The sequence below is a fragment of the Trematomus bernacchii genome, unplaced genomic scaffold, assembly GCF_902827165.1.
Source record: "Trematomus bernacchii unplaced genomic scaffold, fTreBer1.1, whole genome shotgun sequence".
NCBI classification, from domain to species: Eukaryota; Metazoa; Chordata; class Actinopteri; order Perciformes; family Nototheniidae; genus Trematomus; species Trematomus bernacchii.
In genome coordinates this window covers 310413-334717 of record NW_022988066.1, presented here as the reverse complement: position 1 = coordinate 334717, position 24305 = coordinate 310413, and the positions used below count along the sequence as shown (strand labels likewise).

The 24305-nt window shown below is 45.3% G+C and overlaps 1 protein-coding gene across 1 annotated transcript in view; it reads left to right on the top strand.

Annotated features, from left to right (window-relative positions):
* LOC117474725 (B-cell lymphoma/leukemia 11A-like) overlaps window positions 1–24305 on the top strand; it is a 37643-nt gene continuing 13338 nt past the window's right edge. Inside the window, exons 1-2 of the mRNA XM_034120713.1 lie at window positions 1–398; window positions 2874–3257. Of these exons, the coding sequence (XP_033976604.1) occupies window positions 344–398; window positions 2874–3257 (439 nt within the window). The 5' untranslated portion in view covers window positions 1–343. The remainder of the gene's footprint in view (window positions 399–2873; window positions 3258–24305) is intronic.

The window sequence follows — 24305 nt, the reverse complement described above, 5'->3', positions numbered from 1 at the left end:
TTTGCCCTGCCCATGTTTTCTCTGTCTCAGTCCGTCCATCTCCTGACGTTCAAGTTCGCAGGAACGTCACGTCCGCACTTGAACTTGCAGCTCAGGGGGGTATCGCCGTACCCCCATCACTCTCTCTTTGCAAAAAAAGTCATGAAGAGGTCCGCACAGCAGCCCGTAGCGCGCGACGCCTCACCCTCTGTGTGATCTGCAGTTCATCTTTTCTTTTCCTTTTCTTTTTTTTCCTCCTATTTGGATGTCAGACGCATCAATGAAGATATTTCATTTGGAGTCTACCTTTGTAGGGACGGATTTCCCAATGTGAACTCAGCTGAAAAGCCGCCACTAAAGCAACATGTCTCGCCGAAAGCAAGGCAAACCCCAGCACTTGAGCAAACGGGAGTTTTCGCGTAAGTGGACATTCATTTGACTTAATGTAGCTGTTAGCGAGCCACCTCTTGTTTTCCTTGCACAGGGCAACTTCCTTGGGGGAATTTCAATAGGTGGTCCGGACACACAGACTCACACACCGCTGTCCGGAGTGAAATGTCCAAAACATATTTGAAATAGATTTCGGGATCATCTGGTGGAAGTTTTCAAACAACGTGACAGAGAGCTTTAACTTGTGTTGGTTTACCGTGTTGTATAACGCTGCCTTCAAGGTTTCTTTCGCCATTAAAGGGCATGCATGGGCTTTATGGCCAGAGACCTTTGCCTATATGGACGCAGCGCGAGCCTGCTGCTGCCGTTCCTCCTGCAAGTTTCCAGCTGAAGCACGAGAAGCGATTCCACCACATCAACGCACGTTTGTCTGTTTCTAGTTAGGATGTATTTGCAGAGGTTAGAGCTGCTTTGGACACGGGGAAGTGGTGTTTACATGCCCACTTGTCCACATCGCAGCGGAGACCTCGTGTGCGTAATACACGGAATATAGTTTATGTGTCACAATTCCGCACATCTGCTGCTTCTTCATGTTTTTAACGCCGCAGTTTATTGTCATTTACACATGTTGTGTTAAATCCACCTGAATGTCCGTGCGCGATATTGTTTTGCAACTATGTGGAGAGGAAATCAGGGAAGTGGATTTTACGCGCGTGTGTGATAACATTGCAGGGCATCAATTGCTTGATAGGATCTTATATTTGCCGGATAATTATTTCCCACAATACCTCTGTTATTCAGCAGGAACTGCTCCATTCACATACTACTCTCACACTAACGAGACGTCTCCAAATATATTTAAAGTTAAGTGGAGATCAGGAGCTCCTGTGTTCATTTTCTCCCTAATTATTTTTGTCGTAAATGTGTATCTGCATGCTGTTTTCCCATTTCGCTGGAAACCAATTATGCTTTCGCAACATGCATGCCTTCATTTGAGGGGGGTAATTGTCAAAAGGTTTGCCAGTGGGGGGCGCAATGTGATTGTAGTCCTGTGTACAGTCCACTATGAACTTGAACTTGATCCACTTTATCCCTGTGATGCTGCTTGACCAAGCACATACAGAGGATCGTTTTAGCAGAAATAAGTGCTTTTTATATTTTATATAGCCTGTAATTCTCGTGTGTGTTCTAGGTGGAACGTAAATTATATTAGAAGGGGATGCGCAAACAGTGTTTAAAGCCCAGCAGTTGTGTTTCTATTAAAAAAATCTACAAATGAACACAGCTATATAAAAAACCTTTCTTTGCACTTTAGAATTGTATCAAGCCTGTATAATTTATATTTAAAGCTCTAACCCATATCGTTTGAGTTCTTCATTTTTGCGTACAAATATATTTTTGTATTTTTTTTTAACAACAAAACACTTGAGACAACATTTACATAATCTTGTTTTTGGGCAATGTTGCGCTGTGACAAAGCAAAGGAATACTTTATTATATTTTTATACATTAAGTGAAAATGACAATGAAAGAAAAAATCCCTAAAATGAAACTATTACTCAGCTGTTATAACAGGGAGCCATTCAAATCTAAAATGGCAAAACAAGTAGGCCTAATCATTTTCCTGATAGTGAAACAGACCCACTCCAGTGGGACACCTAAACTGCTTTAAATTCACCCGCAGTCAGATGTCTGCAAAAAAATATTATATTTATAGTTTTCAAAGTTATTCACATCACTCTTGCGTTGCATCAAAATGAGATGATTTGGTTTGAAGAAAATCTTTCCACTTCTCCCAGCCTCACACACCCGGGCCTATATGTCAGTGGCATAAGCTGGTTAAGATAAGCCTGAGTAAAAAGGGGCAAAGATTCGCTCATCTTTAATGCAGCCAAACATACAGGTAACAGGGCCTATCCTGCGTAGTCCCTCGCCACCTTCTCGTCTGACCCGACACGGAATTAAAGGTTGAACTAGGCGGCGAGAATTCATCACATCTTATCTCAACATCCCAGTCGGGGCGCCCAATGTCCTTTACCGTGTGGCTAGATGACTTCTTTTAAAATGCTCTCTTCTCTCTCTTCTCTCTCTCTGCCGGTACTTCAGGGACCTACTCCACATCCAACCCCTCAATGTCTAACCTTGGTTCACGAGATCCCAGCACTTTTAACGAAATGGGGTCCAATCATCTTGAACTCAAATTAGAATCTATTTTTTGATTCTCAGAGGTGTTAGGTTCATTAAAAACGCGAGATTGGCAGCACAATAAAGAGGGTCAAGCAACTTAATCGTTTGGCTGCTGCCTGCGAGCTGAACATGTCAGTCCTTATCGAAGTACTGCTGTCTTTCTTCTTCTCTAATACTTTTACACAACCTGACCTGATTCCTGTAGATGTCTTAATACATTATAGCAATGTACTATTCTTTTGCCTTTCCTGACACATGTGTTTACCAGCTCTCTCTGAACCATATCTCACAATGTTCTCTTTTATTTCTCCGTGCAGCTGAGCCACTGTCAGGTGTTTTACTGGAGGAAGACTCTCAGAACTCCCCCAGGCTGAGTTTGGATCAGGGTGAGCCCCTTAAAGGGGACCAGGACCTGCTGACCTGCGGCCAGTGCCACTCCCGCTTCCCCCTGGCTGACATCCTGCTGTTCATCGAACACAAACGGAGGCAGTGCCACGGGAGCCTCTGTATGGACAAACCTCTGGACAGGCCTCCCTCCTCCCCCCTCGCCTCACCCCTCTCCACGTCCTCCTTGCACTCGCGCACCCACCATCAGCACCCACGGAGGGCGCGTCCCCGCGTGGGTGTGGCATCGCCCCGGGACGAGGATTGTTTATCTGCACCCTTGCAAGGAATAATCCCAAAGCAGGAGAATATCACAGGTAAACACAGTGTGCGCTTAACATGGCTGGCATCAAACAAGAAATGTCTAACGGTGTGGGATTGGTCACTCTCCCTAAAGTTCATAGAGAGTTTATTTCAAAAGGGAACAAATGCTTTCTCTGATTTCCTTTGGTGTTTTCTTTGCATCTGGTAGTAGGGCTGCATCCCATCTGCATAACCAGAGTGTGAAATATCTGCCGCTGCACTAAAGAGCTGTGAATCTCCCTCAGCTGCGCGTGAACCCACATGAACAGCAGCCCAGGCTGAACATGATTGTGAGAAACATTTAGCACGTAGTGAAAAAGACACACACAGACAAAGAAACAGATTAGGGAAGAGAGGGAGAGAAACAAAAAAAGATTTCTCTCTCTCTTGGTGTTTCTGCCTCACAGATGTGCTCAGATCCCTGGGCCTCCACGCTCTCTCATGTGGCGGTGAGAGATGTATCTCTATCCCTCCCTGGCTTATTACACCGCCATATCTCCCGTTCCCTCAAATATGCGTGGCTCAGTCCGATGCTAAAATTAAAAAGAGATAGAAAGGAATGTAATTACGCCGAAGTGTCAAGGAAGAAGCGTTTATTTGAGGAACCCTGCAGCCACTAATTGTCAGTATTTTTCTTGATTTGAGTAATTAAGGACTTCTTAAGGCGGCTGGTCGGTTTGTTGTTTGTCCACCGGGGCTAAATGACGCTGTAGAGAAAACATGAGGCCCTGTGCAAACAAGCGTGGATCCCTTATGACCGGCCTTACAGAGAGGAGTTTGATTTCACACCGCCCTTTTCGAGTGTTTATTCATTTCTTTTGAACAGAGGCGATATCGTGTGTCAGATTTGGGATTTATTGTCTGGGCAGATTTAATTTAAAACCAATTCAGGCTAAATGCACGGAGGGCAGCACTCAATAATCTGCACTACTGTACTGTATCAGTCTGTGCTGCAGCTTTGTAAAGGGACCACTGTTATCTGTTGTTGGCCCTCTCACACACAGAATGACCACTGTTCATTAGTGTGCAGTTTGTTAAACATCTGCCCTGCGTATGTGCACACACGCACACGCACACACACACACACACACACACACACACACACACACACGCACACGCACACGCACACGCACATGCACACACACACACACACACACACACACACACACACACACACACACACACACACACACACACACACACACACACACACACACACACACACGTACACGTCCAAAATGCCTCTTGGCCATGTCAGCTGTTTGAACATGCTTTTCTTTGCTGATTTAGATCATCATGCAGCGGAGTTCACATGATATCATAAGGTCACTAGCATTGTGAGCACAGCTTTATTTATAGGCTTTATGTCTCTATAGGATTGGCTGCGTGCCGTAATGAATGGATTCATTTGGGTGGACGTGGAGTGAGGCCGTGTCCTGTTGGGACATCTCACCTGACTGGGTTATTGTAACACACATTTCCTCGTTTAAAAACATTAGACGAAGAAAACATGAGAGACAAGCAAGATTAAGACGAAAGAAGATTCTTATTTTCTAAGATTCTGAATCGATTCACAATTTCCAAAAATCGACTTTTTACCTATTTAGATATTGCTACTGTAATCCTTCACAACAACCATTAGTGTGCGATTTTTCAAAGAATCAACACAAAATACCAGTTTTATAGTTTACCGTTTTAAAAAAAAATGACGGTAAGAATTGAGAAAATCCCAAAACCTTTTAGTAAAAGTTTTTTTTGTTGTTACCTTTTGTCTTTGTTTCCTTAGGTGAACACACCTTTATAAATAAAATAAAAACCTCATAATACTATAAGCAGCTTACTTTCCATAGGTTGTCTTTTTTCAGTTCATCTACTAAACCAAGAATTTATAATGAGAATCAAAATTGAACATAGAGTGTAAAGGAAAAAGGTTAAACCTGCAACATATTTGGCTAAAAAAGACCATAGAGCTACACTTCAGGATGTACCTCACATCAGGCACATATACATAAACTCCAGCCCCCCCCCCCCCCACCTCTGCGTTCTGTGTCACAGATTGATGGATACAGACTGGCAGTGCCAGCGCACCACCCCATGCTCCATATGCTAGCTGCCATGTTCTCTCACCCTGCTCAGTCAGACGCTGACACTGAGATGAGGCATCTGAACACATACTGTCCCTGCACACACTGGCTTCATGTCCAGTTTATTCCAGGCCAGTGTATTATATGTTCCACCCTTAAAGATTTACTGTATCCCGCTGCACTGCATATACACTCAAATGAATGTGACCCTTCCACTCCCCCACCCTGCTCCTGAAATGTCATTTGGCTCAGATTGATTTATGTGTGGACAGCAGCGTACACAGACAAGGGCCTTGGCCAGGTTTAGGATTGCTAACTATGATTATTTCCCCTGGTGATTGATCTTTTGGTCCTTAAAATGTCATGAAATAGGGTAAAATGTAAATCCAAGTTTCTCAAAATCCATTGTAATGTTTTTAAATGTCTTGTTTGGTCATTCCAAAATGTATAGATATTCAGTTAAAATGACAGAAAAAGCAGGATTTTTTTATATTTGTGAGCTATTTTTGCATAAAAGATAACTTTCATTAATTACTTTCAATCGATTAATGGGTTATCTAAATGGATGCAATTCATTTTCTATTCTGGCGTTATTGATTGGTCTACTAATGGTCTCAGTTAGTGAAGAAGCTGCTGGACTAAAGGGGTTGACATCCAGTATGGTTGTACTCAAGAGGTGTTGGGGGTCTGGGGGTTGGGGGGGTGGGGGTTGTCTGTAATACTCCCAGAGCTGGAGATGAGGACGTGCCTCTCGGTCTCCGTCTTTGGGACAGCTGAGGCCGTCTGGGAGTCTCATGGCTGCAGCTGGGGCTGGGGTCTGCAGTCTGGAGCGGTGGGCCGTTAGGAGAGGGCAGAGCCGCCTGCGTGCCATCATTTGCATGATAAACAATTTAAGATATGCATAGGGACACCATCGCTTGTCTCCAGATTATGGATGGCCCAGAAAAAGAGCAGATGACGGTTTCTCACACAAACTACGTGACCGCGGTGTGGTGTAAAAGTGGATTTATGTCACGGGATATAATCACTATTAAGAAGGCGTTCTGGTGGAGTGGATTCATAGTTTTTATTTACATTCATTATCCTACTCACTGAACTGCTATCAGTGCAATGAATGATTGTTTGCTCTTCTTGAGTAATTGGAGCAAGATGCCTCTCATTGTTATGATTTAAGATGCATTGTGTAGACTTTATCATGTCCCTAATTATAACTTTTTCACATTTTCTTGTCTTTACTGTCCACATTCTCGTTTTGCTACATTACTCTGTGCTGTATATAAACATGCCAGCATTAGCACCTCTTGCATTGTCGCCAGTGTAGCCATGTGTGTTAATGAGGCCATTGTATCCACTCAAATCGACCACTATCTCACACTTCTGCCTCCTTTCCAGCACGCTGCCTCTATTGTAACCTGGACTCTGAATCAATACTGAGTTAATTATGGCAGCCACCAATTCTGCCTTTTTTCTCTACGAGGAGGAAAACATTGGAACAGCCCGAGCGGCATTTCTCGTAACACCTCAGTGTGGCTGTTCTGCGTCTTCATGCAGCAGCTTGCCTGTCCTGTTTGTCCCTGTGTGTTGTGGAGACAAAGGTATTTAGCAGGCTCTGCGTTGGCACCGTGCCACCTTTCTCCAACCCCCCCCCTCCATTCCCTCATAAGCACACACATGTACTCACTGGGTATCTGTCAGGCAGAACTGGGGGGCTGGGCAGACCATGGGGAGTGTGTGTGTGTGTGTGTGTGTGTGTGTGTGTGTGTGTGTGTGTGTGTGTGTGTGTGTGTGTGTGTGTGTGTGTGTGTGTGTGTGTGTGTGTGTGTGTGTGTGTGTGTGTGTGTGTGTGTGTGTGTGTGTGTGTGGCGGGGGGGGGGGGGCTACTTGGTAGTGATATCTTTTTCCAGTGTGTGCTTTGTGAGTCCACATGTGGTGTGTGCGCCTTTGTTTCGGTGATCACTTTAATTGATACTGAAAAGGCCCAGATGCATGCTATTGTAATTATTGGACACTGGCTAATATTATCAGCATCCATTGTCTGTGAAAAGCTGACTCTAATTTGATCCTACAGTAGCTCAGGGCTCAGATCAAAATCAGTGACTATTTTTAGATTCCACTAAGTTTTAATGAAGGTGAACGGGAATGCTTTTTAAGGATGAATTTTTCACTTTTTGTTTTCCCGAACGCCGGGCCCACAAATGTTTGTCGGCGAAGTCTTTGTTGTTGGATTCAGTGTTAGTGGCTGCATTGGACAGAAGTCTAGTGGATGTTTACATGTCGAGTGTTAAAGTAATGTATGTGCATATGTGTGCACGTGTTCCAGTGTGGTTTTGACCACTTAAACTGTTTATAGCTTTCCGTGTGTGTGTGTGCGAAGGAGTGTGTGTCGCGCTGTTTGTTAAAGCTTTACTACTCTGGGCGTGCAGGCTGAACATGAAAGGGTCTTTGACTTGGCAAGCCTCGCCTGAGGACACCCCTCTGTGGACCATGCCAGGCCAGACTTGGCACAGAGCGCAGGGCCTGAGGGACGGGCTGGGCCTAAATATGTGTGTGTGTGTGTGTGTGTGTGTGTGTGTGTGTGTGTGTGTGTGTGTGTGTGTGTGTGTGTGTGTGTGTGTGTGTGTGTGTGTGTGTGTGTGTGTGTGTGTGTGTGTGTGTGTGTGTGTGTGTGTGTGTGTGTGTGTGTGTGTGTGTGTGTGTGTGTGTGTGTGTGAGGGAGGTAGAAGGAGGTGTGTTAAAGCAATGTTTTGTGGGTTTAGGAAGCAGGACTTATGGTGAGGTGGCTGCTATGTGTGTGACTGACAGTGGGAGTGTATGTGTGTGTGTACTTAAGGGTAGGCATGTGTGTGTGCTGTCCTCAGGGCTCCTGGCTCGGGCTTCCTGTGTCTCTGTTTGTCTTCTAACAACCCCCGGTACCACAGCCTCAGGCCATTCAGGTGGAGGCTAGTTCAAGTATGCAATACACACACAAACATGCACACAAAAAGAGGCAAATGCGTGCACCCGAACACAAATGTACACACACACACACACACACACACACACACACACACACACACACACACACACACACACACACACACACACACACACACACACACACACACACACACACACACACACACACACATGTCAGTTTTTTGGATACAACAATGCCCCCAATACAGTGTAACCCCCCTCCTGTGAACCTGTGTTTTGTCTGTAATAAATGTGTTGTGGCAGAGGCCCCATGATGTGTTGTGAGTTGATGAGATCTGTCAGAAACATATGATACTTATTTCAGCCCCCTCCCCTCCGTTTCCCCCCTGTCTCTGTCTCTTCTTTCCTTTTCTGTATCTCTCCCTCTCCGTCTCACTCAAACTCTCTCCCCCCTCGCATCGTTCCAGTAGTTTGTCTCGAGGGATTGTAAACTTTTGGCAACATTAGCGTGTCTGCACCTCTTAAAGGCCTTCCAACTTCCACTCATTCTCACTCTCGCAGAACTGGCTGCAGAGCAAGACACACAAACACATACATTTTCTGCTTCCCTCAATCCCCTTTACCTACTGTCAAACGAAGCAATACGACAGAAACAACCTTGTTTGTCCAAGACAGCATCACGCAGGATGAAAAAAATCATCCTCAGAAATAAGCGTGTCTTGCCGCTGTCTTGTCAATAGCGTGGCAGGCAGTCACATCGCAGGGTCGGGGGTCACCTGACAGCGTCAGGGCCTGTCACGCCAGCCGCCGGCTTCACCACCTGCAGGTTAATGACTTTATTTTTAGACAGAACAGAAACAGAGAAGAAAAAGTGTATGTGATAACAGCTGTAGCTCAGGAAGTGGCGGATGAGAGCAAAAAGGACAGAAGTGGTATTTTAGAAGTAGGCAGGTTAGAACGGGGTTAGAACTGGAACAGATTTTAACAAGGTCAGTTTTCTTCTTTTCTAAAAAATCTCCCCTTTTTTTACTCAGGGCCTGACTGACTGAAACTTGTTCAGATTTGATTATTTTCGGCAATGGAGGGTCTGTATCTCAGAGTCACAAATTTGAAGATTTTCCACCTGACAAAATCAAAAAAGACTTACAACTTTTCTTGGACTTTACCACTAATGACTTGTGACTTAACTTGGACTTTTAACTTGAACATGCTTTCCCCAAAGCCCAAAGATTCAAAAAAGTTTTCATTCAAATGTGTCATCACCCCAGATCCACTTTGTTTGAACAAGTCTCACAGCATGCAGGTCCAGGAGAGAACAATGAAGAACTAGGTCGTGCACTTGGAAAAAATGACACCAAAGATACGTTTGATCAAGTACAAAAACCATGCAGTGTTAAACAAAATAAGAGTTCGCAAAAAGTGCGGGGGAATGAGGGAATAGCTCATTATGACTTGTTTAGCACATGAAAATCAGAGTTAAGGACTTTGTCCCACATCTGCTCTATCGTATTATCACCTTCTGTACTGAACAGGTCGGTTCAACCTGTTCCTATTGTGGCTGTAGCATTTAAAGCTGTGGTGCTGAAGGACCTTTGCTTTGTCTTTCTCACACCCATGGTGATAATGCTGAGGCCATGGGACTGTGACGAGGGCCTCGCGTTGGTCTGAACCCACTGATCCTGGTCACTATCTGTCTCTATAATGTTTCTTCCACTCCTATCTGTCCCGCTGCAGGTCCCAGCGCTGGGCTCGGGCCTGTCACAATGTGCGTGTCTTTGTGGGTGTGAGTGTGTTTGTACCTTTTGTGTGTGGATGGGTGGTCGTCTACAGCTGTGTCTCGCCGGCCTTATCTCCACCCGAGAAATACAGGACAGAGAGTGTGTGTGTGTGACGTTACACTTGTGAAAACTCACAGCCCTCTCTTTGTGTGTGTGCGAAAGTCTTCGAGTGCTTTAGCGTGTCCATGCGCATGCAAACCATGTCTACCGCTGCACTTTTTCATGAATGTATACTAATCGCTCGCTGTATTCCTCGAGGGGTTTGTGTTCAAAAAGCTCATCGCCTCCTAATAGCTCAAGTTACATTTGATCTTAGATTCAAATCCCACGTCTTTTAAACGATGATCAGAAGATAGGGGGCCTCATTCATTTTTTAAGAGAGTGTTAATTTGGTTATTAGAATCACTTTAGGCTGTATGGTGGGTGTTTGTGTGCTGCAGTTTGCTTTGCACAAAGGCATGCAGGCACGAGTTGGCACACCAATGAGATCGACACATCATCACTTATGCACAGATGCACCCACACACACACAAATGCACATACTCACACCTCCACTCCATCCATCCCCCCACACCAAACTGACCCCCAACCCTCATCGCACACAGCCACACACATGCACACATATTCATAAATGCACACTCCTGTCCCAGGCACCCTTTACTTTCGCAGGCTGAATCTCACTGATAACATGCTGGCGCCCTCATTTAAATTTGAAGCGCTTCTTTAATCTTCAAAGGCCTGATTGCTTTATGAATATGCATGGACTGAGCTGACTCTCAGTTCATTACCTTGTTGTAAATTCTAATGACCATTAGGGCCCTGCACGGTAATTGCCAATTGTTTTGCATTTTTGATTAGCCCATTACCGGAGCGCATTCTGAACATGTCTGCCCTGCCTGCCTGCCAGGCCACGGCAAGAAGCGTAGGGAGGGAGGGAGGGAGGGAGGGAGAGGCGAGGAGAAGAGAAAAATGGGGAGAGCGTGGAAGGTAGTGTGCGGCGTAGTGAAACAGGCAGCGTCATTTTGGATGCCCGGCTCAAAATGTTAGTTTTGTTTAGGGAGGAAAGCAGGGTGAGCTCGAGGGGGATGAAAGACACAATGCGATAAATGCAGAACTGGATGTTTCCCAAACAAGCTCCGTGCGGCTTGTTTCTGCTGAGCTTGAGTGCAAGAGCGTGTACCTGGATGCATTTGTGTCAGCATATGTATTTGTTGACGGTCTGCCTGACTGTGTGTACATGTCCAAGTTTGCGTGCAGTTCCGTGAGTTGGATGGGGGGGGGGGGGTATGCTGGGGGGGGGGGGGGGGGGGGGGGGGGGGGGGGTTCTGCTAGTGCATCCCAATGCACGCCGTGCCTGGGACTTATGAAAGATTGATGGCTCCTAGCAGAATGGCATCACCCTGCTACAACTTGATAACATCTAATGGATAATTTAGCGCTCTAAAACCAGCAGGCCGGTTCCCCCCCTCTCTAGCAGGCTGGAGAGGACAGCAGCTGTTGGGCTTTTGGGGCTGCTGTGTGTCGGAGAGAGACATGAGGACAAGCTGGGAAAAAAATTGAGTGAAAGAGGGGTAGAAAATGCGTGCGAGTGTTAGTGTGATCATGACGTGAGTCTCCCTCCCAGGCTTTGAGGGAGCTTTTGGTGTCACGATTGTTAGCCAGGAAACTCGCTGGCCCCTTAACTACATGTACCTTAACTTGTAAATATTCCTGAAATAGGCCAAGTCAGCGCTGGGTGGGAAAAGGAACCGCAGTCCACCAGCAGTTTGCCTGCGCAGGACGTAGCATGACTTCTGGAACTCTTCCAGCATGGGTGGAAACAAAGCAACAACAACACATTTTTTTAATTAGACGTTATTTAACTATTTAAGAGCAAAATGAATAATGAATGCCAAATGTTACATCGTTAGCCCCAACAGGAACCATGGCATTGCATTTTAGAACATGTTAACTCCGCCAGGGCTGCTATGTTCGGTCGAGTAATCAATCGACAAAAACATCTCCCAACTATTTTGATAATTGATTAATTGCAGGAAATGTTGTGATCAGTCTCTCAAATAGGAGTTTTGGTAACATATTAAACTGAATATCTTTCAATATAATTTAAAACCAAAAAACACTTCATGTACCCTGAAAGATATAAAGCGGCTAGACAGACGTATAGTGAATCTGCAATCTTCATGAAGGTATATGTTTTTATGAGAATGCATTACCTTTAGCTGTCTATGCATAACCAAACTAGAACCTGATTATAACTTAAAATCTCTATCATGCAGTCAGCCTGTGGGACAATTCACAATGATTTCCCCTAGTGATGTCTGTATTTCCCTACTTGCTGCCCCCCGTAATGAGCAGAAAATAATGCATGGGATACCATCACTTGGGAAAAGCCCTGCCACAGAATATTTGCATTCAGCCGACCTGTGCTTAAGTGCCCAAAAAAAACGACCTCGATAAAATTGAATCCATAAATGTTGCAGGATAGGAACGCTTTTCCCTCTTCCCATTCTCAGTTTCTGCCTCTCTTCCCCCCTCTTGTGTACCATTCATAATCTCTGTAGTGTTTACACACAGCTCCTAGCCCTACTGTCCGTCAGTCTCTTATTCCCAGACTATTAAGCTGTTGACAGTTTGCTTAATCGTCCCGCAGTTTGACTTCAGGGGGATCGGAGAGGGGTCAGCGGAGTCCGTCTCCGAGGTGTGGAGAGAAAGTGGCCCACGCGTGCGCGCTGCTCCGCGCTCCGTGGCGTGCCTTCATGTCATGAGTTTGTCTCGTTTTAACAGGAGAGGGGAGGGATGCACTGGCAGGGGAGACGCGCAGGGGAGGGGTTGTCTTTCCCCAAGTCTTGGTGGGGGCTATTTACACAATGGGGAAATTGTCCAGCTTTGGGATCAACGAGAGCAAATAGCTAGTCAGAGTTAGCGTCCTGCTGGCTGTATGTCCAGCCTGTGTATGTTCACACACACACAAAGATTGAGGGAGAGACGTAGCAGCAGAGCCCACTATGGCCAAAGGAGTCTCAGGCAGACAGCATGATAGATGGCTTTGTTAAAGGGTCCCAGGGTGTCCCCTGAACTTGAAGCACTCTGTTTATCTTGAATAGGAGAAGCCCAGAGTGTTGGGGGCAGTGAGGAGGAGGAGGAGGAGAGGGAGAAAGGGAATGATATAGCTTTCAGGGAGAAAGGGAGTGGAGGAGGAGGAGGGAGAGTGAGGGCCTGTATCTGGGCAGGCCTGGCTGGGGGTTGGGGAGGTTAAGGGGGGGTCGTGAGCAGGCTGGAGGGACAGAGAGGAGGGGAAGGGGCGGGGGGGGGGAGGGGCAGCTCTCCTAGTAGCTGTCCATTAACAGATGAACTTGGCAATGGTCCAGGCCTCAAAGGTCTTGGGAGACACACACATGCACACACAGACACACACATGGATGCACACTTCCCTGGTACCTGCTGACTGGGGATGGAATGCCACCACGGTTTCCTTTTTGTCCGGAGACGAAAGAGGACACGTCTCCGGTTCACCTATGTCAGAACCGGTTAAGACCGGTAAGCCAGCCAGGCCGAAGAGGCAGACGGACAGGCCTTGTCGCCCGGCCCTCCTCTCGCTCTTTCTCTCACTCTATTTAGCTCGCCTCCTCTCGTCCTCCTCCGTTTTCCAGGCTTTAGAGGAGGAAACAGAGAGAACCTCTAACCTGAGGGCACAGGACAATGCAGAGGAGAGAGAAAAGAAGGGAGGGAGCGTGGGAACAAAGTGAGAGACGAACGGATCTGCTCGTAAACAGGGTGGGAAGAGGAGGGGAGAGTGTTTGGTTGTTGTTGGTGCGCTCCTCTTGATGGGGCAACATGAGCTTAAGGCCGTCGCTGCTATTGTGTACAGAAAACATTACAGCAAACATGAGAGTGCTGAAAACTAGGGTGGAGAATTCGATATAGAAGATGTTCATAATGGGCCGTTGTGTCGTGTGTGGCGACAAATCTTCTATTCGTCTCAGCGTTACATGAGTAGAATATGCCCGTGGATCATATATGTACACATGTGGCAGTAATGGAGATCGTGTCTGTGAATGTGTTTGTTTCTGTGTATGCCATCAAATATGGACGCGGATCCTCTCCTAATTACGACTGGGATGTGTCCCTTGAGTTTTGAGAGCAGGCTGTTCGCCATTCCACTTCAAATGCTTTCAGCTCACGCACAAACCCCGCCTCGAGATGGCAGATCAGAAAGCTCTGTCACATCTGAGGAACACGAGGAAACCGAGAGTTCATCTCCGCAGGACTGTAGAAATTCCTAATTTGAGTCCCAGTTCAGGCTATATCATCATTATCATCTTGAATAGATTGTGTCCTGTCGCGTTGATGTTTAGAGTTTTTGACACATGGTTATAACATCAATTAAAACGTAGAGAATACGATCACCGCTAAAGCAGAAGTGAGCATAAACTGCTGAGGTGAAAAAAGCGATTTGTTAGAAAGTTTGAATCTTTTGTTGAAGGCAATGATGAGGTTTGTGTAAGAAAAGGAGTGGATTAGGTGTCGGTTTTCCAGCCAGCCTCGCAGGTGTCTCCATTTTCTTCTTTCTGTCCTCGCTCAGGGCCTTGTGGTCTTTGAGTGTGACAAATGTACACTACACAAAAAAGAAAAATGGATTCATCTAGCATCAAGTCACAAAATCATATCATTAATTTCCCCTTGATTCTTTGACGTATGGCTTACATTAAAGAATGCACACGTGTGATGAATGTATAAATGAAGGGTAAAGGTGTTAAATATCAAAAAGTTGCCTTGAATGCTTTCTCAGATTTCAAGGCTTCACATATTCTTGGATCAGATATCTCCTAAACTAGACAAGGAAATACATATTTTCTCCCCAAGTGGTATTATTGTTAGCGCCGCTGTGACACAAACACTGTATCGCTCAGTACGTACAACTCAGTCACTCTGGTTGTTAAGTCCGCCTTTTATTTGAGAAAGTAACTTAAAAAAACAAAAGCGCTATCCTTATTCTGTTTTGGTTGCGCAATGCTTAACACTTTCTTTATGCTTTAAATCGTGCCTTTATTTTCTCAGGAGATTGGTTCGGGTGGTAGGCTAGTGGAAGAGATCATGGAGAACCAATCCAAACACAGATGGTGTCATTTAACTATAGCCATCGCACTGTCAAAGCAATAAACACAGTGTATTGATATTCCTCAAACTAAGGTATCACCCCAAAAAACATACTTTTGGTGTCCTCAAAAAAAAAACAAAAAAAAAAACCCACAACCTTTTGAATAACTGGATGTACAAACCTGTCAAAATCACATAATCAGCTGATGTCTGGTGCATCGTGGTTAATGTCTCGGAGGGCCCCCTTACACATGTGATGTTGATTTAAAGGACAGTTGTGATGCATCTTGTGTCATCTTGATTGAGCGAGTTTTTATGTATAAATTCATCACATGCATGCTGCGGGGCAAAACATGGATAATGCATGTTTGTGTGTCTGTGCGTGCATGTGTTTCTGTGCGTCTCCGTGTAAATGCATGCAATTCCATTTGCATGTATTTCACACATGCTCACATTAATTTGTTATTTATAAAGGAGGTTCTTCTTTTCATCTTCCCCTTTTTCTCTGTGCTCTTTTCTTCCAGCCCTGCAGCTCTTGCTCTATTTCTCAGAAACACGTTTTCCTTTTCCAAAACTCTTGCGTGGCTACTTTGGTGCCGAAGCCAACTAAATATCTCGCGTCTGTGCGTGTGTGTGTGTGTGTGCGTGTGATGATGGCTGTTTTTATAATGCCCCCCTGCAAATTTGCATATGTATATGTGCAGATTGTATGAGAAGAGCTCTCACACTTGGAGCAGTTGGATGGGAAGGGCGATGGGGGCCGTTGCAAGGGTTGTGTGTGTGTGTGTGTGTGTGTGTGTGTGTGTGTGTGTGTGTGTGTGTGTGTGTATATATGTGTGTGTGAGAGTTAAAGGGGGGTCGTGTTAGCGCTTTCACCCCCCCAGACAAAGCCGGCCACTACTCCCAGATGGTAGTCTGCTCTCTTCGGCCATGTGTCTGGTGTGTGTGTGTGTATGTGTGTGTGTGTGTGTGTGTGTGCGTGTGTGTGTGTGTGTGTGTGTGTGTGTGTGTGTGTGTGTGTGTGTGTGTGTGTGTGTGTGTGTGTGTGTGTGTGTGTGTGTGTGTGTGTGTGTGTGTGTGTGTGGACAGAGACAGATACAAAGAGAGAGTGAGAAATTTGCAAGCGAGACTTTGTGTGCATGAAGTGCAGACAGAGGATGCTGATTGTGTGTGTGTGTATGTGTGTGTGTGTGTGTGTGTTTGTGTGCGTGTGAGAGATAAAAGTGTGAGACTTAATGGACTTACACAGTTCCATGTAGCACTCTTTGCATGTTGTGACTAAAAGCAACCCTGTGTTGTCTGCTATGTTGTCTGTGCCTTGTTCAAAATGCATTAGAATACATAATGCAAGACAAATAGACAAAAGAGAGGGATAGACATAAAAAGAGAAGGTGTGCATTGAGACTGGCAGATGGACAACAAGAAAAAGGGATGGTAGGTAGGAGAAGAACAGAGGTAAAGATGGTTGAATCTTTGTCTTAGCGGTGGTGACCCAGAGTGGTCCATGGACTAATGGGGTCAGCGTTAAAGAGCACACGTCCGGATTACATCAACTGTCTGCTGGACAGTGAGACAATGAACGACTTGTTTATATTGGAGAACATGACATGAAGTGGGCTTGATTGATTTACCAGTAAAACACCAGTATGGAGATTTTACTGTTTTACTGTTAACACAATAAACTGAGTATCTTTGGGGTTTTGGACTGACAAAGAAACACATTGAATCTTCATTCCCTAAGCCAATACAGCAGCCAGTGGTGTAGATATGCACCAAACGTATTGACTTTTCCCAATGTTTTCGGACATTTTATAGGCTCAATGATTCAATCGAGAAAGAAGATTAATCAATAATGAAAATGATCCTTAGGTGCGGCCCTAAGGTGTAGCAAACAATACATTTTTGTTCTGCTCAAACAATCATTTGAGTCTTTGAGGTGTCAGGTGAATAGTCGTCAGTTTAAAAATGGCTCCAAGAGCATACAGGTCCTGATATTCAATATGAAATCCAGCCTGTGGGCTCTGTTAAGAAGGGGGATATCTATTGCTTGGACAGACTCCAGCCTCTCTGACCTTGATGTTTGTTTTCCCTGTATCCCCAGACATATACATGGCTTTCGCATCTTGACACACACACACACACACACACACACACACACACACACACACACACGCGCGCGCGCGCGCACGCACGCACGCACGCACGCACGCACGCACGTACGCACGCACGCACGCACACACACGTTTTCCTCTCTGATGTCTTGCATCTGGCTCATCGGAAAATGCCGGGCAGATGTATAGAGCTAAACAAAAATGTGTGTGTGCATTAGAACCGTGAACCTAAATGGTGTGTGAATTTTTCAGTGTGCATGTCTCCACTACCACACCTCCTCTCCCATACCTGTCGGACTGGTTCCTTGTCTTTCATTAAAGCAGCGCCCTTCTCCTTTCCCTTGACCAGGTAGGATTTTGTTATCAGACAAGAAACCAGACTCCCGTATGACAACCCTTTGCCCCGTAGTTCAAAGTGCCAAGATAATCGTTCTCTATTTATACCTTTATTGAGGCAAGCCCTCCTCTGCCAGAGAGCGATCTGGCAGGGAGTGTTTCCATGCTGGACATGCCCTGTTCTCCCCAGGCTCTGGTACTGCTGTGGTCTGCCAAGTCGCAGGGCCAGATTGCCAGTAATAGGCCTGCCATTTCCCTCTCATCATCTGTCAGCACTCTGGATCCAACTGCAAGGTCCAAAGAGGACTACCACTCTCCAATTAAAGAGGTTAATTTGCCCTCGCCTATTGCCCCCCCCCCAACACTCTACTGCTTGCTATGTCTTCATTAGAACTCATTTGTGCTTTCTGTGTTGCTCTTCCTCTGAATTGACGTTATTTTCTCTGTTAGTTGCCTTTTGTAAACACTATTTTACAGGGAATAGATGAGGGTGAAAGGCTATTTGCATATTCTTTTCTGAGCCAGCATGGTTAATACAATTGTTCTCAATTTACAACTGCTTCATTTTATAACCTTTGCTGAGCAATACAAGCTAAAATCGACTCAATAGCATTGCTGCGGCATATTAAAATGTGCTTTTCTACTGACCTGTCTCAAGAAAGGAAATGAGATTCAAAATATAGTTTGTCATTATTTTGTAAAACAAACTTATTTGGTTTTTATAGTAGTAGAGTATATGATCCAGTATTTACCACTCACATGTGTGTACTTGAAATCTGAAGCTGCAGCCAACTAGCTTAGCTTAGCATAGCTTAGCATAGCTTAGCATTACAACTCAAATAGTTGGAAACAGCTAGCCTGGTGTCCTGTAGGAAAGTGTTTTCCCCAATACCAGTTTCATTGCTAAGCCAAGCTAATTGTCCGCTGGCTCTATATTGTTACCGGACATATATGAATGAGAATGGTATCAAACTTTCTATCTAACTCTTGCCATGAAAGGGATTCAATCCCTTTTAGCCTCAGAGTAAGTAGTGCTTTTAGTATGACCAAAGGTGTAGCACTAATAACATGCTCTGTAAAAAAACAAAGCCCCAAAAGCAAATAACTCAATGTGCTCAACAAGTAGCAAAACTCAAAGAATGTTGTGTTCATTTGACAGTGAAGAACTTGCCTGTCTACACTAGGTATGACAAATGCTTCCACTTATGTGGTGTCCTTACTTCATTGTCATTATTCTCACACACTGGTGTCAGTCTTTTAAGCTTAAGCTGAACCCGAGAGGATGAGCTGTTTGCCAGTAAGACCGGCTCCTGTGGGAGAAAAGTCCCGAGCTTACTTTCCTCATCTGTGGTCTGCCCAATTCAGACGGAGGGAGCAGAGATCTGGTTCGGACAGTCACCTCCCCTCCCCACCTCCCTATCTTTGCTATCTTTGCATAGTGCTTTGACCAACTGGCTCCTGTCAGTTCCATCTTCCTCCCCCACCCCGCTTTAGCTCTCCTCACTCATGCCATCTTATTATCTGAGAGGTCGAAGGAAAGGGGCCCCTTGCATCTCCTCCTCTTTTAGCCTTGAGCTACAGCAGCAGTGGCAACAGACCCTTCTCTTCCAACCCCCCCTATTTCCCCACAGTTTATCTGAATGTATGTGGACGTACGTGGACACGTCGCTTTGTGAACCCAAAGCCCAGGAAGGAAGCTGGCCCTAACCGCTGCCTGTACCTCTGCTTTCTGTCAGTTACCACCGCTGTCAAAGCTTCATCCCTGCATCGAGCTAATGCAGCCAGCAGGACGTTGTGGGGCCTTTTTTGTGTTTACTTTTGGGTATCTGGGACTTTAAGAGCAGGATATTGAGTAGGCAGTTGAGATATAGCATTTGTTGTTAAAGGATAATGCTGGTATGACTCTTTATTGGATCATTTTGTTTGTGGCTTGTTTAATTATGGTTCGGATCCCATTAGCCTTTGGGCCACTGAATGGACTTAGGTTTTTGGTGAAAGTCTTTTGGCGTCTAGAGCTCATATGGTAAAAACATTACTGTTACAAAGCACATTTCAACATAGAATAAAAAGTATGAACAGAAGAGTGAGAGAGTGTTCCAAAAATCTATTTTGATTATGAATTTAGATACATTCCTTTCACGAAGATTGGATTTGATTAAATCACAGTCTGCACTGTATGCAACTGATATATATCATCACCAAATATAGGCTCCCTCATACAATTAGTTTTACCTTAAATAAATCACTTGTACCAGCTGCGTCGTCATCTGGTGTTAAGTATAGTGGCATACTAAATGAAATTGGGGGTCACTCTTGGTAGTTTTACCGATTAACATAAGCTAATGACTTGGAAGGATGAACAGGAGGTGGAGATAAAGAGGGGAGAGAAGGAGGGAAGAAGGGGGACGTTGTCTGGCTCCCTCACCCACCATTAAGGGCTTGCCCCTGGACTGGGTGAGTGGGCCAGTTTCCCATGCACCGGCGGCACAGGCAGGCCCTCTTTGGTTACACAAAATGTCTGCTTGTATGGCCACGGACAGAGATATTATTAGCGTTATTTTGCCTCAGTTATCCGAGAGCATGGTGCTTTTAGGCCCCCTTGTTTGAGTGGCGTACAGACAGACACTTGAGTTTCTGCAGCAGATTAAATGAAATTTTAGCAGCTTTTTCTTGGTGCCTGGCCATAAAACCACACAAAGGAAGCAGCTGCCACTAATGTAATCTAGAATGGGGTGCTGCAGTGTAAAGCTGTCCACCACTCTTTTGTTTTTCCCTTCTTCCTCTCTCGGCAGCTTTTTACGCCATTCTTGACACCCTTCAACTACACCCCTTCCTCTTCAGATTATATCCATGTTCTTTCACTGCCCCTAATTCCTCTTTTCATCAGCTACCTCTCTGTGCACTGCAAAGGTGATGAAACCGGACGAGAGCAATAAAGGCCATGTGTTTTAAGAGCAAACATATCTTTTTATGTCTTTATATACCTATACATCTGGGTCAAAGGTACATGAGATAGCCGACTGGTCGCCTGCAAAATGTTCTCCTCTCGGCACCGTCTGTAGCATATCAGCTGAACATGTATGGAATGACCATATAGGATCTTTACAGTTTGACCTTGCGCAAGCCTAACAAAGTTCATTTCTGGGAATGCAACACAAGCAGTCCGCTGGGGCCGATGCCCCAGTGACCTCTGCGTCAGTCACAGGTTGTCAGCCGCTCTCAAAATGACAGGGTGGATCTTGAGAACCTGAGTTCATGTGGGCAATGAGTGGAGCCACATTCCTCTCAGGGCTGTCATTGTGCAAGTGACATGAGAGAGGGAAAGCAGAAAGGGGAGAAACTGCGGTTGTGCACAAGAATGCCTTCATAATATAATAATGAAAGCCGTTTGTTAATTACATTTTCTAATCATTCGGAGTTGACATTTGCATCAGCGCAGCAAAAATGTCTGTGACGCCTTACATTTAGACTCCACTGGAGCCTTCTGCAAATGAAGTTTTATAGTCTGTTCAAGAAGCAATGGCACAAACATCTGGCCCATAAATCTCAGGTGGTGCTGCAGAGCGTAGCCGGAGAAACCAGTTCTACCCATCCCCTGATCAGCCATTAATCCAAATTTCCGCACTTCCACACTGACTTATTTATTTACGGTTGGTTAGATGGTAAGCGTTCCAAGAGTGTAGGCATCGCATTAGAAAGTGCTGCTGTACAATTGAATGCATATGACAATAAACTACAGTACAGTGCAACACATTGCTTTAGCTAGATCTCTGACCCTTTTGTGTGGCTACATGATATGCTGCATCATGCCTGTGTATTTAGCTGTTTGGAAGTATGTCTTGCCACTGCCTGTTGAGGAATGTCTGAGTTCATGGACCCTTTCTGTGCCAAAACAATAGCTTGAAGGTGGACTCAGCCTGCCATTCAACAAGTCAGTCAGTCTTTACTTATGTGTGTCCTCTCCTGCAGCTGTCTGTGAATAAATCCTTCTGTCACCAAAAGGCACACTGGCTTCCTTCACATATCCTGTTCATCAACTCTCTCCGAAGTCTAAAAGCTCATTTTAACGTTTCTCTAAGACGTGTATGTCTAGGGAGGGAAAAGGAATGTATTGTTTTTGCTGATGGCTCCTTGACTCTTTGCTTTTGTACCTGTTAGTGCCCTCCTCCCCTCTCCCATCTTTGGTCTCTATGTTCATGTCTCCTATTAGCTCCGTGTGTCTTATTATTTTTCCCTTCCTACAAACAACCCCCATAAAAACTTGTTGTGGTGCGGCACATGATGCGTACTTGCAACACACATGCATTCTTGTACACTAACACTGCGACACACACACGTTTACTTAAACCTGATGACCGAATAGAAATAGCTCCCCCCCCCCCTTTTGCCACCCTCCTTTTCTGCACCTCTGCTCCGCCCTCTCTCTCCCTCCCCAGGGTAGGTCGCTATAGCCCTCCTTATAAACATAGTGATCTATAGGAGCTAGACCCAGACAGATTTTTGGCATGGCTGTGCAGGTAGCATTCCAGCACGGTTTGAGATCTTAGGGCCCTAGCCTTGTTAAAAGCCTGATTTATGCTCTACAGCTGGGCACAAAGGAACCTACAGGTTGGCTTCCTTAATTAATATCACGCTCGCTACTGCTTGGACCTATGCATGTTCCTGACGCACCTCCAGGGAGAATAAGCGGAAGGGTCCACATGCTGTATTTTTAACAGGCCAGTGTCAGCGTGCACAAGATGTAACTGTAAAGACACAATTATCTGTCAAATCATTCTTACAGTCCCGCAAATTTCAACGTATCACTGATATACATGTAGAATTTTCCGAACACAGAGGGGTGGTAACTTTCTGGGTCCTATTGTCCACCATTTTACTTCCTCTCTTGCGTTGCTATGGCGTCTGATCAGACCACATGTCTTCAATTAGTAGGCAGGAATCTGGTACGGGGGAGCCTCTGAGATGAAGAATTGTGTAGAGCGTGGCCTGCCATTGCCAAGCTAAGGCAAGGCATGCTCTATGATGCCCATCCATCTTGCGAACTGTTATTGATAGTAAACGTTACATGTAGGTAATAACTGGCTGCATCCAACCTGTTCTAACCGCCAAAGTCTTCTGCCTGGCTGGTACGGTACAGTCTTGAGAAACAATATTGCGCCCTGTCATTTACAATCCAACATTGACCCATTTGATTTGGCAACCATTTGGTTTGGGCATTCGTCCAAAACAACATGTCATAAAAGGTGTGGCCCTGGTTGGTATCAATCCTCTAGGGCAGGTCTAGTTTTATTGTCAACTCCTTGAGCACTGAAGGAAACATTTGTACGTTTTATATCTGACCACTTCCTCCCTGTGCCACGTCTTTTCCTGCTTTCGTCAGAATGTCTTGAATTAGGGCAAACAGGAGGCCATTTTGCAATTTGAATCAGGGTTTTGAAAAGCGTTTGGGTTGAGAAGTGGCCCAGCACTGTTTTCTCCTCGATTAATTAGTAATGAAACAGGAATTGTAGGGTTGCATGAATTGATGGTTGGTTGGGACTTACTGTTCGAGGCTGTGGGAACTTTGTGTCTTAGACCTTACTCATTATGACAGTGAATTTAACTTGTGATACTGCCCCAACGAACACGCTGAACTTGTGATACAGTTCTCTTTTATCCAAGTCCAGACTTCAGTCCTGCGGTCACTACATGCACAAGCATATCTCTCTTGAATTTCACTTATCTGGTTCTAAGGAAATTGGATTTGCGAGCTACATCCGACCCTGAGATACCCCTCCATCTAAAGAGTCCGGCTATTGATGCTTCCTTAACCACTCGACCACCGTGTGCACAGTCACACACAGCAGATGGGACGCGTGTTAAACCCTCAGCCTCCACAGCTCCGGGCCACGGGACACTCCAACACACTGGCCCTCTTGTTTTTAAAGTGCCATGTCCCTCCACAATGCCTTGAGGCTCGTATGCATAACGAACTTCTATGGTTGGCCCAAGCTCACATGCCCTGGTCTTCTCACCCTGAGGTGGTAGGGCAGGGTGAAAAATAACTGCATGTTTAAAACAACCCACGAGTTCACGAGTGTCTAAATGATGGCCCATGCTTTAGAACTCTCGGGGCTTCTGGGAACAAGTACAGGAACAAACAACTGAGGTCAACATAAGTAGTAACTTTGTGTTTTCTAACAGCACTTCCGCTTGAGCACCAGGTCATAAAAGTGGGGTATTTTACAGGCGATCCAGGTGCAAACCCTCAAACACAGACCATCAATCCTCTCCACCTTCAGCTCCGTCCCACAGAGATTAAGATAATGATGAGTATCTTTCCCTGTTTTGCCCCCTCTCCTTTTTCCTTTCTATGTGTCTCACTTTCTCTGGAAATATTATTTACAGTGAAGGAGCACCTCAGGCAAAGGCAGGAGGAGGGAAAAAAAGACTTGTACACACTGGCCTGATAGATTTTGAGATCTGCCCGGCACTAAATGAGTGGGTGGATGAGATGAGAGGTGTATCGTTGCACAGGTGTTAAGGTAGTGTACCTTTCAGCTTCAGAGAAAAAGAAGATTACGAGAAACTATTTGCCTGAGAGTATTTCAGAGGTGAAAGGAAAGGTGAGGGAGAAACTGTGTTCATGTGTGTTGGGGTAAGTGTGTATGTGTGTGTGATAAGACAGAGCCACTTTAACGTCTCTCAGTGCTGTCATCAGAGCGTGTTAAGGAAATAGCGTCAATGGAAGACAGCATGAG